Source organism: Cherax quadricarinatus, chromosome 41 (genome assembly GCF_038502225.1).
Source record: "Cherax quadricarinatus isolate ZL_2023a chromosome 41, ASM3850222v1, whole genome shotgun sequence".
Classification (NCBI taxonomy): Eukaryota; Metazoa; Arthropoda; class Malacostraca; order Decapoda; family Parastacidae; genus Cherax; species Cherax quadricarinatus.
This window is the reverse complement of record NC_091332.1, coordinates 10,192,225-10,211,566: the sequence shown is the minus strand read 5'-3', so window position 1 is coordinate 10,211,566 and position 19,342 is coordinate 10,192,225. Positions and strand designations below refer to the sequence as shown.

The window sequence follows — 19,342 nt, the reverse complement described above, 5'->3', positions numbered from 1 at the left end:
AAAAGTCAGGGTTGAAAAAGTTCTAAATCTTTCATTTGACGATTGACAATAACTAAGCCACACTCCCGGTCAAATTGGGCATATGTGTAATATTACGACTTTGAAATCGTAACTTAAATAAAATGTCCTGGCTCCTAAATGGCTGCTCAGTCTGCTGTCTAGGGGCATTTAAATTACACTGAAAAATACAGCAGATCTCGGCTCAGCATGTACTCATGTTAATTAAACATTATTAATTATTATTATAAGGAAGGACACAAAAACTCGCCTATATAAAAAATATATCTGTATTAATAATAGTAATTTATATACAACTTAAAATCTACTCCACAACATCACCTTAACTCCAGTTCACATTAGCTCACTGATACTAGAGAATAAAATAAATGAACATTTGTGAACAGGGAGGCTCCATGACCCCCACCCCCCTCCTTCACTTCTGCCTGATAACTAGTTACCAGCAGGCAAAAACACATACAGTACTCTACAGTACTCTCGCATAAACAGGCCTCTGCATACTAGGGCCTTACAGATAAATGTGCGAGCACTAAAACATAAACACCTATGGTATACACTAAAAAAACTTACCGAACACATACTCACACCGTTACATCTTGCTTCCTCTGCTGTGCGTAACTTAATGCCCTAAACACACCTCATCTGCTCCTGTCTCCTGGCCAGTTCAGTTATCATAACTTTGGGGTCTAGTCCCTGGACCCATTATGTACCTCTGTAATCTTTTGACTACCGCCCACAGGATGGGTATGGGGTACATAATAAACATATTAAACTAACTCCTGGCCACTCTAACTGACCGGGAATAATACACGTCCGGATTCAGAATAATACCCGGAAAATAACATTATATGGAGCATTATTTATACTAATTTATTACAATATTTTATATGCAGGCACACTGCATAACATGTATGCATACAGATTGTCTTTACAGCCTACTCATTTTTTTCTGATGGATCCAATAAACTGATGAAGGAAATTCTACCAGAACACATTATATAGTCCGATGGGGAAGGATGATTCAGCTACACTGAGGCACCAGTCAGTTAGGTTAGGTAAGGTTCGTCAGGAAACAGGACAAGTGTGAAATACTTTCTTAACCCTGACAACGAGACCAACTAAAATTGTCGCACAATCTAGCTGGGACAATCCCATCATGTTTAACGACGCACCGATGATAAATTTAGAGCAAGCTCTCCAATGAAGAGAGAGATGGAATGAACAAACAAACAAACAACAACAACAAAGTTTAAACAAACACCTGCAGTCTCTGCATTGCAGTAGCTCTCTACCTTGCTGCCTCAGTTCACAAGTGGTAGAGCACCAATATGGCCTATATGATCTTAACCGTGAGAGTTTCCCAGAAGGATAGTGTGCTAGATATTGACGTCAGTAAGATGCAGAGAAGTTTTGCCACAGTTCAGTCAAAAGGGAACCTCTATCATTATTGTCCAGCCACCTGAATACGACTTCTAGGCACCCCGATGGTATCAAAATATATCCCTGGAAGAACGAAAAACTGCTGATGTGGGACTACATACGGTATATATACCTCTGCTCTACCCACATACCTAATTTCTATTCAGTGACGGTCGCAGGTAGTGCTGCTGATCATGGAAAAGAACACTAAGTTTCACAAGTATGGGAACTCGTCCTATCAGTACTGTTTTGTCCCAGTAGGATCGCAGACCCATGGCCTTTGTAAATGAGTACTATGAATTTCTTAAAAGAATTATATTTTGCCACTTCCTTACACAATTTGTACCATCCTAACGTAGCCATATCTACCCAACCCTAACCTAGCATAGCATAATGTAGCTTAACCTAACCTACCCTAATTAACGTAGCATAATGTAGCCTAGTCTATCAAAGCACTTATATGTGCATTTTACTTATATTCAAAAACTGCGCATAAAAAAAGGAAATTCCATAAGGTATTGTGACTTAAAATTGAACTTGTTGGATATGATCAGTATTGCATATGAACATGAAGAGTAGGTGTTATTGGGGTTAGGGGGAGTAAGGTAAATGGGGGAAGAAGGGAGGGAAGGGAAAGGAAGAGGGAAGACACCTGGAAAGATGGTTAACTGTTCTAGGTGAAGGCCAAGGGGAAATGGGAGATTTTCATAGGGAAGTTGATGGTAATTGTTGATGATTCACAGTGATAGTGCTGGTATTCATGCTAGTGGTTGTTACAGTGTGGAGTGATGGTGGCGGTGGTGCTAATAAGTGGTGGTGCTAGTGAATGGTGGTGGTGCTATCTCCGTCAGTCGCTGGCGCCGCGTCACTGCTGGTTCCCCGCAACAATCTACTTCGGAATGCGTCATGTCCGGATTTTGTGTGTGAAACGTTCCATTAAACTCTTAACACGAGAACCCCGTGCGCGCGCGCGCGCGCGCGCGCACACACACACACACACACACACACACACACACACACACACACACACACACACACACACACACACACACACACACACACACACACACACACACACAGTTCAAAAACCAGAGAACTTCCAGAGATTTGCTTTGTACTAGTCCCAGATCTAAGAGAAACGTCCTAGAATAAACATTAGACAATTACTGGGAGCGCTTGAAGTTCCTGAACCTGTACTCCCTGGAACGCAGGCGGGAGAGAGAAATGATTATATACACCTGGAAAATCCTAGAGGGACTAGTACCGAACTTGCACACGAAAATCACTCTACGAATGCAAAAGACTCGGCAGACGATGCAACATCCCCCCAATGAAAAGCAGGGGTGTCACTAGCACGTTAAGAGACACAATAAGTGTCAGGGGCCCAAGGCTGTTCAACTGCCTCCCAGCATACATAAGGGGGATTGCCAACAGACCCCTGGCTGTCTTCAAGCAGGCACTGGACAAGCATCTAAAGTCGGTACCTAACCAGCCGGGCTGTGGCTCGTACGTTGGATTGCGTGCAGCCAGCAGTAACAGCCTGGTTGATCAGGCCCTGATCCACCATGAGGCCTGGTCACAGACCGGAACTCTCTCTAGGTAAACTCCAGACACTGAGCACGAGGAGACACGATTGCGATGTATGGGATACTACGTAGGCTCTTATTAGATTAATACTTACTAAAATTAGGGAACCAGGAACAAGGGAACATAGAATTGCAGGGTTATGACCATCTGAGGATCGTAAAAAAGGAAACGATCTACATAGGTAAATGTTGAAAGTAGATTACAAACACATTTTTAAGCGTAGGTGTGATAGTGTGAGACCGTTCGTGAAAAACTGAGGCGGTTCCAGAAGCTGAGAATGGGCTCCCGTAACCAGGTAATAAACACGCAGGCGCTCAAATTAAATAATGATGACGGGACACCACTAGCATAGCTCTGCTCCAATTACCACAAATAGATAATTAAAGTTAGATAATTACACAGGCACGCAGGCCACTGTAGTGGACCCACATCTGGCGGAAAAATGTTTCACCCAAATTCTGGCTATTACAGAACTAGAAGAGGACCTGGTTACGTGCAAGAATGTGACCACACATATGACGGTGCAAGCTATCTGCTTTTATTATTATTGGTTTTGTTTATTACTGTTGTTATTATAGATACTACTGTTATTACTGTTGCTACCTAATACCACTAATACTATTACTACAACTATTGCTAATATTATTACTGTATTAATAGCAGTACTATTCCTATTACTACTACGTGGGGATACGCAATTTCCATCAGAAAACCATTGGTAGTGATTCCTGAGTGTGCATCTTACTGTGTAACAAGTGTCCATGGCTGCCAGTGACCATCACAAACCATGGCTACCAGTGACCATCACAAACCATGGCTACCAGTGACCATCTCAGACAACCATGGCTACCAGTGACCATCTCAGACAACCATGGCTACCAGTGACCATCAGACAACCATGGCTACCAGTGACCATCACAGACAACCATGGCTACCAGTGACCATCACAGACAACCATGGCTACCAGTGACCATCACAGACAACCATGGCTACCAGTGACCATCACAGACAACCATGGCTACCAGTGACCATCACAGACAACCATGGCTACCAGTGACCATCACAGACAATCATGGCTTCCAGTGACCACAGACAACAGCCATGGCTGCCATTGACCATCCACGACCATTACAGACAACCATGGCTCCCATTGATCACCCACAACCATCACAGTAAGTAAGTAAGTAAATTTATTCAGGTATACACAAATACAGTTACATAGAATTATCATACATAGCAGCATATGTGTAGAGAACCTAGGATAACCCAAAAAAGTCAGACAGAGTGACTTATTTCCATTGGGGTCCTTTTACCTTATTATTATAATATAAAGGTTATAATATTTTCTTATTATTCTACAATGAAGATAACATCTTATTATCATACTAAAGAGACTATCTACTACACGAAGGTCATTAAGACTATCTACAATACGAGGGTCATTACTAGGAATACGGTAAAATTTACACGTATGTTAGCTAAAAAATAGAAAATCATTCCCCTCCCTTTCTGTAGCTACATTCATCAGACACTTTTTGGCACTCTTCTTGAACTGGTTCATGCTATGACTGGCTTTGACATGTGCAGGCAGTCTGTTCCATTCCTTTATTGCTGTACAATAAAAGGTGTTTGAAGCCTGGCCACTGACTGTGGGTACTACAAAGTTGTGCTCTCTCCCCCTAGTACTATGATTGCTGCGGTTCCCAACCTTGACAAAATTGACAGCAAGATATTCTGGACATTGTTTTTGAGCAATTTTATAAACATGATTTAGCTTCAGTTGTTTTACTCTGTCTTCAACATTCAGCATATCCAACTGCTGTAATTCATCCTGGCCTACATGTTCTCTTTGTCCCAGCCCCAGGATGAATCTTACGATTTTGTTCTGGGTGATTTGCAGTCTATCTTTCAGTTTTTTTGTCAAGGCAGAGTACCAAGAAGAGCAAGCGTAATCCATATGGCATTGTATAAGGGCTAGACATAGGGTCCTGCGAGCCTCAGTAGGTAGACACAGTGCATGTCTATACAGGAACTTCAGTCTGGCATTCGCTTTCTTTACTACACTGTTCCCTATCAATTTTCCTGACATGCATGGGTCAAAGGGGATTCCCAAATATTTTACTGATGAAACCAAAGTGATGAGCTCCCCATTACATTGAACATTAAAATTATTTACCCTTCTCAGTTTGTTTCGTGCCAAAGAGAATGGCTTCAGTTTTCCCTATGTGTAATGATAGTTTGTTGTCTACTAACCATTTGCTGCAGGACTCCAGTTCCAGTGTTAAAATATTAGCAATATCTTGTGGGTCTTTACCTGACACTAACAGAGCACTGTCATCTGCATACAGTAGGAGTTTGCACTTGACACTGATAGGCATATCATTGACATAACATAAGAATAATAAGGGACCCAGAATACTACCTTGGGGAACTCCACATGTTATCGGCAGGGGTTCTGATTCTGTTTTGTTGATTTTGACTATTTGTCTCCTGTTGCTAAGGTAGGACTTAAACCAGTCTACAGAACCTATACCGATAGCTTGAAGTTTATTACATAATATATTGTGGTTGACAGTATCGAAGGCCTTTTGCAGGTCTAAGGTTACCATACCTATGAGGTTCCCCTTTGACATTTCAGTTCTCAGGTAATCCATCAGATTAATAAGGGAGGTGTCGGTTGAGTAGGATCTTCTAAAGCCCGATTGATAGCTATGGAGAATGTTGTTGTCATTAAGGTACTTAACTACTTGAGAACACACCGCCCTCTCTAGAATTTTAGATATTATACTGAGTATACTAACAGGCCTATAGTAGTTGCTTACATCAGACCTACTATTTTTCTTGAAGATAGGAGTAACTCTGGCCTCCTTGAACCCCTCCGGTACGGTATTAGTGGTGATTGATAGATTTATTATGTGAGCAATAGGGATTGACAGTTCAGAAGCACCATCTTTTAGGAACTTAGACGGGATGTTATCAGGGCCTGTGCTCTTAGTTGGGTTTAACCTGCTTAGTTCTTTTTGAATAAAGTCATGAGATACACTTACTAGTTGACAACTGTTTGGGGTTACCCCTTTATTGGTATAGTATGTTTGAAACTTATCAGAGTCTGTGTTAAAGGTATTTGATACAGCTGGTAGTTTACTTACTAGTGTTGATGCAACAGATGTGTAGTAGGAATTAAAGCAATTTGCCACCTTAGATGTTTCGTGGCATACCTCATTATCGATAGTGAGTACTATGTTAGACCTATCTACTGGCTTATGGCTATACCCCAACTGTTTTAGTTGTTGCCAGAGCTTTCTGGGGTTATGCTTATACTCTTCAATTTTTGAGCAGTAGTGCTTTGCCTTTGCTCCTTTTATAAGTCTCTGTACTCTGTTCCTCACCCTTTGGAATTCATTTAGTGCTGCAATATCCTGTCTGTTTGCTTTAAATCTTTTTAGCAGCTGGTCTCTGAATTTCATATTATCTAATATCTCAGCATTCATCCAGGGTTCAGTTCTTCGTTTAATCCTAACCTCTTTAACTGGTGCAATATTATCAAGGATGGTAGTGAACATTGTTTTGAATTTTTCCCAGGCATCGTTTACGTCCGTGCAACCTGTTATCTCTGTCCAGTCACAGTTGTGTAGCCTATTTACCAGTGTTTCTTTACTGTAGTTTCTAGTTGACCTCATTTTTATTGTCCTGTGTAGGCCTATCCTATCCCTAGTGATTTTCCTGGTGCAGTAAATGATGAAATGATCACTAAGACCTGTGGTAGTGACGCCTGACTGACTAATGTTCTCAGAGCGGTTACAAAGTATGTGGTCAATTAGGGTGGCTGAGAACTGTGAGATCCGGGTTGGAGTATTAATTAGTTGAGTGTAACTATTTAATCCTAGAATTTGCTTATACCTTTTGCATAGCCCGTTATTTTGCTGCTGAAAACAGATATTGAAGTCGCCCAGTATTATTGTCTCGCAATTGTTTTTCAACTCCGGACAAGACTCTGGAAAAGTCTTCTAAGAACTGGTCCTGGGTAGGAGGGCGGTAACTAGTTCCTACAGACAACCATGGCTGCCAGTGATCATCTACGACCATCATCACAGACACAGAATACTAGAACTCTTGGATAGGAACAAATGAGGATTTAGGAAATGACTCTCAAACCTTGCACACTAAATTCCTTGCTATAGAAAACAGGAATCCCAAACGTCCCACTCCACATTCTCTGATATGGAAAATGGTAAACTCAAACGTCTCCCTCTATATTCTTTTATACGACTTTCATTAATAACTGTCACATTCAAAACATTTTTAACGACTTAATTTTGTAGATGATTTAACTGGATATGCAGCTTCATTTAAGTGTGGATTTATTAATTTGTACAGGGATTCATGTCCATAGGGTTATATTCAGTGTACACACACACACGTTGCCAGGCGTCAAACACCTTTTATTGTACAGCAATAAAGGAATGGAACAGACTACCCGCACATGTCAAAGCCAGCCATAGCATGAACCAGTTCAAGAAGACTGCCAAAAAGTGTCTGATGAATGAAGCTACAGAAAGGGAGGGGAATGATTTTCTATTTTTTAGCTAAAATACGTGCAAATTTTACCTTATCCCTAGTAATGACCCTCGTATTGTAGATAGTCTTAATGACCCTCGTGTAGTAGATAGTCTTTTTAGTATGATAATAAGATGTTATCTTCATTGTAGAATAATAAGAAAATATTATAACCTTTATATTATAATAATAAGGTAAAAGGACCCCAATGGAAATAAGTCACTCTGTCTGACTTTTTTGGGTTATCCTAGGTTCTCTACACATATGCTGCTATGTATGATAATTCTATGTAACTGTATTTGTGTATACCTGAATAAATTTACTTACACACACACACACACACACACACACACACACACACACACACACACATAACTGCTGCAGCATATGGGCGCCTGGCAAACCTGAGAACAGCATTCCGATACCTTAGTAAGGAATCATTCAAGACACTGTACACCGTGTATGTCAGGCCCATACTGGAGTATGCAGCACCTGTTTGGAACCCGCACTTGATAAAGCACGTCAAGAAACTAGAGAAAGTACAAAGGTTTCCAACAAGGTTAGTTCCAGAGCTAAGGGGAATGTCCTATGAAGAAAGATTAAGGGAAATCGGCCTGACGACACTGGAGGACAGGAGGGTCAGGGGAGACATGATAACGACATATAAAATACTGCGTAGAATAGACAAGGTGGACAAGGACAGGATGTTCCAGGGAGGGGACACAGAAACAAGAGGCCACAATTGGAAGTTGAAGACACAAATGAGTCAGAGAGATAGTAGGAAGTATTTCTTCAGTCATAGAGTTGTAAGGCAGTGGAATAGCCTAGAAAATGACGTAGTGGAGGCAGGAACCATACACAGTTTTAAGACGAGGTTTAATAAAGCTCATGGAGCGGGGAGAGAGAGGGCCTAGTAGCAACCGGTGAAGAGGCGGGGCCAGGAGCTAGGACTCGACCCCTGCAACCACAAATAGGTGAGTACACACATATACACGCGCGCGCGCTCACACAGACTGGATGTTCCAGAGATGGGACACAGCAACAAGGGGACACAGTTGGAAGTTGAAGACACAGATGAATCACAGGGATGTTAGGAAGTGGAATAATTTGGGAAGCGATGTAGTGGAGGCAGGATCCATACATAGCTTTAAGCAGAGGTATGAAAAGCTCACGGTTCAGGTAGAGTGACCTAGTAGCGGCCTGTGAAGAGGCGGGGCCAGGAGCTTGGAATCGACCCCTGCAACCTCAACTAGGTGAGTACACGCTCTCTCACACACACACACACACACACACACACACACGGGGCCAGGAGCTCGGACTCGACTCCCGCAACCTCAACTAGGTGAGTACACACACACACACACACACACACACACACACACACACGCGCGCGCGCGCGCGCGCGCGCTCTCACACACGCTCACACACACACGATCACTATATTGACCTCGACAGTGGTGTTATAACCGTTGTTACCTGGGAGTGTTCCTGCCTAATGCCACACCCTGGCACCCCAGCGCTCATGTATCAAGCATTATGCTGTAGCTGTGGCAGCATTACGTGAGATATGCAGCAGCTGGGAGCGTGGGATGACCCCGCAGAATCATCCTAACTGTCGTTACCTCTTGATTGTACCGGAGATCATCACCTTCCGCGCCTTGGTGTCATACAAGGCCTCGTTGATGGGTTCATCTTGCAGGCCACTCAATGAGCACGACTGCCATTCAGTGAACATGACTGCACGCCACTCATTGAACGGAGCAGAGTCACTAGTTGAGCAAGACAAGGTCACTCATTAAGCGTGGCATGACTGCGGGCCACTCATTGGGCATCATTGAGTTAGTGGAAATTAGGTTGTGAAGGGTGTGCGCATTTGTGAGTGCATTAACGAATGAGTGAATGAATATGAATGCTGTCTATAACTTCCCGGTTGTCCAACTACAAAATACCTGAACACCGAAACCTCTTCAGAATGCTAATTACAACCTGGATACCCGTTTTTGTAGCCCACGGGAAGAGCTAAATGATTTCTCGCTTGTCTTCTGTCATCTCTTTGGGGCCTGAGACACTTACCTTCATATTGCATTAACAGAATGTAAATGTATCGCGGATGTTTGTCTTGAATTTTAATCCATAAGAAAGTTAACATTAATTCCTTTGCTAATATTATAATAAGATGAAACAATGAAGTGCATGCCAGTGTTTACTTACAGTGAGGTGCACATGTGCACCTCACATGTTGCACATGTGCAACATCTAGGTATCTTTATTGTAGACGTTTCGCCATCCAGTGGCTTTATCAACACAGATTCTAGGACATAATATGAAGACAGTAGAACTGTATACAAAAGATGAGGTAATCAGTCTCAGCCTTGGAGTTGGTGTGAAGAGCACCGTAGTTGTGAAGGTTATGGAGCAGAGGCAAGGAGGCTGGCGATTATATACTAAGTCAGGTGATAAGATAAGATTTCGTTCGGATTTTTAACCCCGGAGGGTTAGCCACCCAGGATAACCCAGGAAAGTCAGTGCGTCATCGAGGACTGTCTAACTTATTTCCATTGGGGTCCTCAATCTTATCCCCCAGGCTGCGACCCACACCAGTCGACTAACACCCAGGTACCTATTTGCTGCTAGGTGTAAGGAAACGTGTCGAAATGTTTCCACCCTCCGGGAATCTAACCCAGGTCCTCCGTGTGTGAAGCGGGAGCTTTTAGCCATCGGGCCACGGGTAGCAGACAAGGGCATAGTCAAGGGTAGGTGGGATTCCCCAGTGGAAGTAGGTCATACCCAGAGGGATGGATAAGTTGTAGTAGCCGTGAAGAAGGTCATGTAAGATGTCCTTTGAACCAAGATTCTATGATGATAACTTGTCAGACACTGCAACATCATGGAACATTGGTTCAAAGGACATCTACATGACCTTCACGGCTACTACAACTTACCCATCCTTTTGGGTATGACCTACTTCCACTGGGGAATCCCACCTACCAGTGACTATGCCCTTGTCTGCTGCCCATCCCAATCCACCTTAACTCAGTATACAAGCGCCAGCCTCCTTGCCTCTGCTCCAGAATCTTCACGACTACGGTGCTCTTCACACCAATCCCAAGACTGAGAGACTGATTACCCCATCTTTTGTATACAGTTCTACTGTCTTCAAATTATGTCCTAGAATCTGTATTGATAAAGCCACTGGATGGCGAAACGTCTACAATAAAGATAACCAGATGTTGCACATGTGTGCCAATTTTCACGCTTCCTATTTGTACTCGTCTAGACTTTAAACTAAAGAAAAGGAGCATTCTTAATTGTTCTCGTATTGCTTATCCTTCATGGTTGGTGGGTTTAATTACTCGCCTGACAAAGGCTTTATCATATGATGATCTGTTCTTTGATGTTGTTGGCTCTGGTGGGGTTGTGACAAGAAACCACCGCTGGCATATGGTACTAGTATAGACATTGGTGTCTACTGACATAAATGTGAATGTGATAGCCAGTAAGCCATGGTAACAATCGCTGGCATGCTAGTATGACTCGGATGTGAGTCAGTCACATTGACCTGGTAGTAGTGTAGAGATATGGTAATAAGAAACAAAAGTTGTTTATTTTATTTCACAATATCTTTAGTAGAGTTCTAGTATTCTTATATGGTTAAAACAGAATGAAGAACAAGTAGCAGAGATTATAAAAAAAATTTATTTCGGATTGTTCGCTACCAAGGCAGCATTTATTTTTATTTAATGATCTGTTTGTTATATTATTCATGTTTTCAATTTCAGTATACAATATTTCACTGTCTTGTGCCTCGTCCATGGTGGCAGTGCTAACAAGAGTTGTGTTGTCCTCAGTACTTAAGCAAGCAGACAGCTGCCTTGAGGGAAGTGAATGATTCTCGTCTGCGCATCTACGAGCAGCTGGAGATCTCCATACAGGACCTGGAGAAGAACAACCAGAGGCTCGCTGCTGAAGGCGCTTCGGACAAGCGCAAAATAAAGAGGTAAGTAAATGTAAGGTAAAGACTACAGTTACCCTGAGTACATGACTCACGAAATCGTAATGACACGATTGCAAACAAACCATACCACTGGTGGGGTTTGATCCCGCGGTCAGAGAGTCTCAAAACTCCAGACCGTCGCGTTAGCCAGTGGCTAACGCGACGGTCTGGATTATTATTATTATAATCAAAAAGAAGCGCTAAGCCACAAGGACTATACAGCGCGACGGTCTGGAGTTTTGAGACACACTGACCGCGGGATCAAACCCCACCCCTGGCTATTTTTTTTTAGTCTTGGATAATTCGTGCACTACTTTACCCTGGATAATGGCACTACTTGACATCTGGGAAGAACATTTGCCCTATGGATTATTCTGTACTCACTCTCAAATGTTCAAATATTTAATTCACAATGACGTACTGTATTGCCATTAATTCCAGTAAAATACCCAAATTTTGCCTGCTACTGTATATATACTGTTTAACTCGTAGCCATTGTATCTTGCTTAATCAGCAGAGTAGTTTTTCCAGTGCTTTAGCCAAGTACAGACAGGCCCTACTTACATAGCAGGTTAAGTTCTAGGCTCCTGCTGTAAATAAAAAATCGCTGTGAAGTGAAACAGCATTTTTTTCACTTTCAAATGCATATAAAAGCCTGATAACATGTTTACATTATCATGTATTAAGTGAGCAATAGAGCTAGACCTAAAAAAAATTGCATATACAGTACACATACTACCTACCTTCAAATATTTTCGCCCTTAGCTTATAGTGAGTGATGAATATATTTATTGTAGGAAGTCTGAATAAATGAAGAATGGGTATAATTGAAAACTGCTGTATTAGCAAAATGCTGTAAAGTGAAACACTGTCAAGCAGGGTCTGTCTGTATGTCTCTAAGTCTCATATACTGTAGATAAAGACAATTATGTACATTTCAGGACATTTATTACCCTTCGAATGACATGTAGAGGTAGCCCTTAATTCGGATTATAAGATGTGCTGAAAAATAATTGACATCATTATAATGTAATTATTATAAAGATTAAATACTAAAATTTGTTATCATAAATGACATTGTTAGTTGTTATTACAGCAGATGTTTCACTAAGTCAGTGATCCTAATAAAAAAATTATCTGTAGTATAAAAAATGTACTTTTACATGTAATAAAATATTGTTAAGCACAAAGAAAGCTACTAACAAGCCAAAGGATTATTACAGTACAGACACCGGCTGACCATCTCCCATCAAAGTACGTTCTCCCCCCCCCCCCCACCCAAAAAATGGAAACAGTTTCCATCATTTACTCAATCACTGTCTTGCCAGAAGTGTGCTGACACATTCCAGTTCAGATGGGCCTTAGAACTATGACATCTTCACCCCTCCATTAGAGTGCCAGTACTGTACATCCCACCTCTAGGACTCTAGTCCTCATTAAAAACAATTAAAAAAATTCAGGATTCAGATTTTTTTATTTCTTTGTATAGTATACAATGTATAGTTTACATGTAATAAAATATTGTTAAGCACAAAGCCACTAGCATGCATAAGCATTTCAAGCACATTAATGGTAATGCTGACACACACTACTTACTACTTTGTAACCTATGTCTAGTTTTAAGTTTTAATTCTTTTCTTTCTTTCAACGCACTGGCCATATCCCACCGAGGCAGGGAGGCCCAAAAAGAAAAACGAAAGTTTCTCTTTTTAAATTTAGTAATTTATACAGGAGAAGGGGTTACTAGCTCCTTGCTCCCAGCATTTTAGTTGCCTCTTACAACACACATGGCTTACGGAGGAAGAATTCTGTTACACTTCCCCATGGAGATAACAGGAAATAAACAAGAACAAGAACTAGTAAGAAAATAGAAGGAAACCCAGAGGGGTGTGTGTGTGTGTGTGTGTGTGTGTGTGTGTGTGTGTGTGTGTGTGTGTGTGTATATATATATATATATATATATATATATATATATATATATATATATGCTTGTACATGTATGTGCAGTGTGACCTAAGGTAAGAAGAAGTAGCAAAACATACCTGAAATCTTGCATGTCTATGAGACAGAAAAAAGATACCAGCAATCCTACCATCATATAAAACAATTACAGGTTTCCGTTTTACACTCACTTGGCAGGACGGTAGTACCTCCCTGGGCAGTTGCTGTCTACCAACCTACTACCTAGGAAGTTTTAATTATGTATTATTATAAAAAGAGGTAGAATTTTTTTTTTTATAATTAATGAAATTTATAGTAGATAGGCAGCAAAAAAGTTCAAGTAGTACAATTTACAAAAGTACAATTTTAAGTGTGTATTAAATAAAATGGGGGGTAGTAGGTTGGTAGACAGCAACCGCCCAGGGATTTACTACCGTCCTGCCAAGTGAGTGTAAAACGAAAGCCTGTAATTGTTTTACATGATGGTAGTATTGCTGGTGTCCATTTTTCTGTCTCATAAACATGCAAGGTTTCAGGTATGTCTTGCTACTTCTACTTACACTTAGGTCACACTACACATACATGTACAAGCATATATATACACACCCCTCTGGGTTTCTTCTATTTTCTTTCTAGTTCTTGTTCTTGTTTATTTCCTCTTATCTCCATGGGGAAGTGGAAGAGAATTCTTCCTCCGTAAGCCATGCGTGTTGTAAGAGGCGACTAAAATGCTGGGAGCAAGGGCCTAGTAACCCCTTCCCCTGTATAAATTATACTAAATTTAAAAAGAGAAACTTTCGTTTTTCTTTTTGGGACACCCTGCCTTGGTAGGATACAGCCGGTTTGTTGAAGAAAAAAAAATTAAATAAAATTGATTTAGTGATCTTAAGTTAACCGGGATTCCTTAGAGTAGTTTCAAACTGATTCTGTGATTTCAGGGATAGTATAGTGTTGGTATAGTTAAGTTTGGGAGATGAGGTGATTTTTAATTTTTTCTTCTTTCTTTCAACACACCGGCCGTATCCCATTGAGGCAGGGTGGCCCAAAAGGAAAAATGAAAGTTTCTCCTTTTACATTTAGTAATATATACAGGAGAAGAGGTTACTAGCCCCTTGCTCCCGGCATTTTAGTCGCCTCTTACAACACGCATGGCTTATGGAGGAAGAATTCTGTTCACTTCCCAATGGAGATAAGAGGAAATAAACAAGAATAAGAACTAGAAAGAAAATAGAAGAAAACCCAGAGGGGTGTGTATATATGTACTTGTATATGTGACCTAAGTGTAAGTAGAAGTAGCAAGACATACCTGAAATCTTGCATGTTCATGAGACAGAAAAAAGGACACCAGCAATCCTACCATCATGTAAAACAATTACAGGCTTTCATTTTACACTCACTTGGCAGTAAGGTAGTATCTCCCTGGGAGGTTGCTGTCTACCAACCTACTACCTATGTGATTTTTAATTATAGCCTTAAATTGATTGGCAGACAGGTTACAGTACTTTGCTGGAATAAAGCTTTTTAATTTAGATGTTTTATCATGTATGTACTTCACATATATCACACTTATAACTTACAAGTACAGTATTACCAGTAAGAATGCTATGATATAGTGTATTGGCATATATATTTTGAATTTTATGTCAGTGAAACTCATCCCTTGTTTAAAGGAACATTTGTTGAGCCTAATATATTGCTTTGCCTATCTAGTTTGTGTGCTAACTTGGAGTCTTTGGAAGCACGCTGTGATGACCTTCAAAAGAACCTGGAGGAGGCTCGGGCAGGAGCACAGCAGCAACTGCTTCAGCAGAAGCAGCGGGGCAGAAACAAGCATCGCTCAATCATTCTTGAAGAACAGTCTCTCCGTCGCTCTCACTCCTGTGAGAACACCATACAGGTGAACAGTTAGGGGTTATTTATTTGTAGTTACAAGAGCACATTAAAGCTCACAGCAACCTGTTTTTAGTGTTATTTGCATTTGAAATTTTCCCCCTAAGATACAGTCCACAACAGTCCACTAACTTCCAGGTATTGTACCTATTTACTTCTGGCTGAAAATGGACAGCAAGTATGTGGAGACTTACCCATATGTTTCATTTTACCCAAGAATCAAACCTGGCTTTTTCAGTTGTGTGTCAAGTGCTCTATTTAATGACTTATAGAGAATCATCTTGCAATTTATTCAAGATATATAACAGACCATGCTCCAGATATTCTATATAACACTGTACACACTAGATAGGAAATGTATACTAAAATTATATAACTGTTGGCAGGCCTCTATGGTTTTATTATTACTTTTAAATTATCATATAATTTCTTGCATATTCCTGTACCATGAACCCTGATGTCTTGCACCAAGACTTATTTATAATACATTGTATTACACTACAGAAATAATTATTAGTCAAAATATAAAACTCATACAGTACTGTAGTTAGTGTAGTACCATTTACAAAAAAAATTAATTTATCAAATTTTCTAATAATCATCTAGAACTTAATAGCAGTGTATTAATAACAACCAAATGCATGCATTTTAAAACATACTGTACTGGCATATAGAATATTGCACATTATTTGTCCTCTAGTGGTTGCTGTGGTGTTGCATTATTGTGGATTTGACATTAGTCTCATTGTATACCCTCAACATTGCATGTTTGAAAAAATAATAAGTGTCATCAATTGTTTTTAAATTTGTTATACCTGTGTATAAAAACTGTCAGGAATAGCCCAGTGAATATTTATTCCACTTCATGTTCTGGAATTTGTTTATATAGAATGTGTCAAGTCTGAACATAAATAACTTAAAATAATGTAAAATAGAAGATGCATAAACCACCAAGAGGGAAATTTTTTCCCAGTAAAAGTAGGCCTTAGACAAGGATGTGTGATGTCACCGTGGTTGTTTAATATATTTATAGATGGGGTTGTAAGAGAAGTAAATGCGAGGGTCTTGGCAAGAGGCGTGGAGTTAAAAGATAAAGAATCACACACAAAGTGGGAGTTGTCACAGCTGCTCTTTGCTGATGACACTGTGCTCTTGGGAGATTCTGAAGAGAAGTTGCAGAGATTGGTGGATGAATTTGGTAGGGTGTGCAAAAGAAGAAAATTAAAGGTGAATACAGGAAAGAGTAAGGTTATGAGGATAACAAAAAGATTAGGTGATGAAAGATTGAATATCAGATTGGAGGGAGAGAGTATGGAGGAGGTGAACGTATTCAGATATTTGGGAGTGGACGTGTCAGCGGATGGGTCTATGAAAGATGAGGTGAATCATAGAATTGATGAGGGAAAAAGAGTGAGTGGTGCACTTAGGAGTCTGTGGAGACAAAGAACTTTGTCCTTGGAGGCAAAGAGGGGAATGTATGAGAGTATAGTTTTACCAACGCTCTTATATGGGTGTGAAGCGTGGGTGATGAATGTTGCAGCGAGGAGAAGGCTGGAGGCAGTGGAGATGTCATGTCTGAGGGCAATGTGTGGTGTGAATATAATGCAGAGAATTCGTAGTTTGGAAGTTAGGAGGAGGTGCGGGATTACCAAAACTGTTGTCCAGAGGGCTGAGGAAGGGTTGTTGAGGTGGTTCGGACATGTAGAGAGAATGGAGCGAAACAGAATAACTTCAAGAGTGTATCAGTCTGTAGTGGAAGGAAGGCGGGGTAGGGGTCGGCCTAGGAAGGGTTGGAGGGAGGGGGTAAAGGAGGTTTTGTGTGCGAGGGGCTTGGACTTCCAGCAGGCATGCGTGAGCGTGTTTGATAGGAGTGAATGGAGACAAATGGTTTTTAATACTTGACGTGCTGTTGGAGTGTGAGCAAAGTAACATTTATGAAGGGATTCAGGGAAACCGGCAGGCCGGACTTGAGTCCTGGAGATGGGAAGTACAGTGCCTGCACTCTGAAGTAGGGGTGTTAATGTTGCAGTTTAAAAACTGTAGTGTAAAGCACCCTTCTGGCAAGACAGTGATGGAGTGAATGATGGTGAAAGTTTTTCTTTTTCGGGCCACCCTGCCTTGGTGGGAATCGGCCGGTGTGATAATAAAAAAAAAAAAATATTCAGTTGGTAATACCACTAATATTATTGTTTTTCACAGCACAGTTGTAGTATTAGCCTCATCACTGTCTCACACTAGTTGCTAATCACTGCTTCAACATTTCCCTGTATTTGACATTCAATTCTGTCACTGGCTTATTAACTATTCATCGAGTTTTTGGCCTCTTTGATGAATTACACTTCATTAACATATGACTTGCTTGCTGATTGACTTACTCTTAGAACCTCTCTCAAGCTGTGACACAGTTATGGGCAGCTTTGCCTTATACAGTATACACTTACTAGTGACTAAATCACATAATGTACTCCTATATTCTGACGTGAACCCGAGGGTATGACAGACCAGACAAGATCAGCTGAGCAGAGCAAACTGGAGAGCATTTTCTTTTATATCCTTGCCTACCTTCCCATTCATGTAAAATTTATGAAAACTTTTTGCCAAAATTCACCACACACACACACTACACTACCGCAAGCTCTCATCTGTTACTAATAATGAGGTGGTTCTTTTTCTAAGCTTGCTAATTATCATATAGATCACAGTAGGCATACAATGTGGTACGTAATCTAATTTTGATGGTAAAAGCGATCACACAATAAAATGCAGTATTATATATGATTATCTGTTATAATACTGTACATGAATTTAATATTTTGCATATCAGCTTTTGAATAAATAAAATTCTCTTACATCATTTAAATAATTATCTTATTAGTAGATATTGGCAGTTTGGAGGGATATGTTGTGTATCTTTCTACGTATATGCTTCTAAACTGTTGTATTCTGAGCACCTCTTCAAAAACAGTGATAATGTGTGAGTGTGGTGAAAGTGTTTAATGATGATGAAAGTATTTTCTTTTTGGGGATTTTCTTTCTTTTTTGGGTCACCCTGCCTCGGTGGGAGACAGCCGACTTGTTGAAAAAAAAAAAAAAATTAGTAGATTTCTCATGCAAACCAAGTATTTGCTGTCTTTGATATTGTGTATTTTATTTTCTATTTTCCCATTTAAAAAGTTATTCACACACTTCCCCAAACTGAAATTTCAATTTTACTTAATATTTTCTAACATTAATATCAAGAGTTCCAGTTGCCATTTTGTAACAATGATTATAAAGAGCCTGTATGTTCAAATTTAATCCTGTATATAACTTAAATCACAGCTCCTTACATATTAATTAATAGCAAATATAAGATTGTTAAATTAATGAGTTTATCTTCAAAGAGTACTACAAGCTCTTTAAATAAATTTATTGTAAAACAAACACATTAATAATTATAATATAAATGATATTTCAGTACAGACTTTGAAGATTTTTTAAGAGTAATTTTCCTGTTACAACTCAGTAATGTAGAGTACAAGTGAGCTTAGGAAATAATTTTGAAGAAACTGATCTGTTTTTGTGTTTATGTGCAAACTATGGCAAATCAAATATTGCTTTTGTTTAAACCATTGTGTACAATTTCACTGTGTACAACAAAACAGTTATAGTGCACTGAAGATGGGTGTTTATTCTCAGAAATAAGGAGCATATACAGGAATTAAAACCTATCCAAAATTACATGTACTTCGTAGAGCAGTACTACTAGTAAATTACAAATATAAAATATAAGCATATCCAGTAAGAACATAAGTGGATCCCTGACCCAAACAGTTTCTCTATAAATGTTTGATGTTAATATCAAGGCCTTACCCCTTATCTCTGATATCTGCGATAAGGAGGAGGATGAGGATATTGAGATTCAGGTAAAAACTTTCTTCTCATTAGTTTGCATGT

At 40.1% G+C, this 19,342-nt stretch overlaps 1 protein-coding gene across 3 annotated transcripts in view; it reads left to right on the top strand.

The window, feature by feature from the left end:
- Cen (cerebellar degeneration-related protein 2-like) overlaps positions 1-19,342 on the top strand; it is a 298,305-nt gene that overhangs the window by 256,452 nt on the left and 22,511 nt on the right. For all 3 annotated transcript variants that reach the window (XM_053786683.2, XM_070092990.1, XM_070092991.1), the window contains exons 4-5: positions 11,430-11,578; positions 15,227-15,413. In XM_053786683.2, the coding sequence (XP_053642658.1) occupies positions 11,430-11,578; positions 15,227-15,413 (336 nt within the window). The remainder of the gene's footprint in view (positions 1-11,429; positions 11,579-15,226; positions 15,414-19,342) is intronic.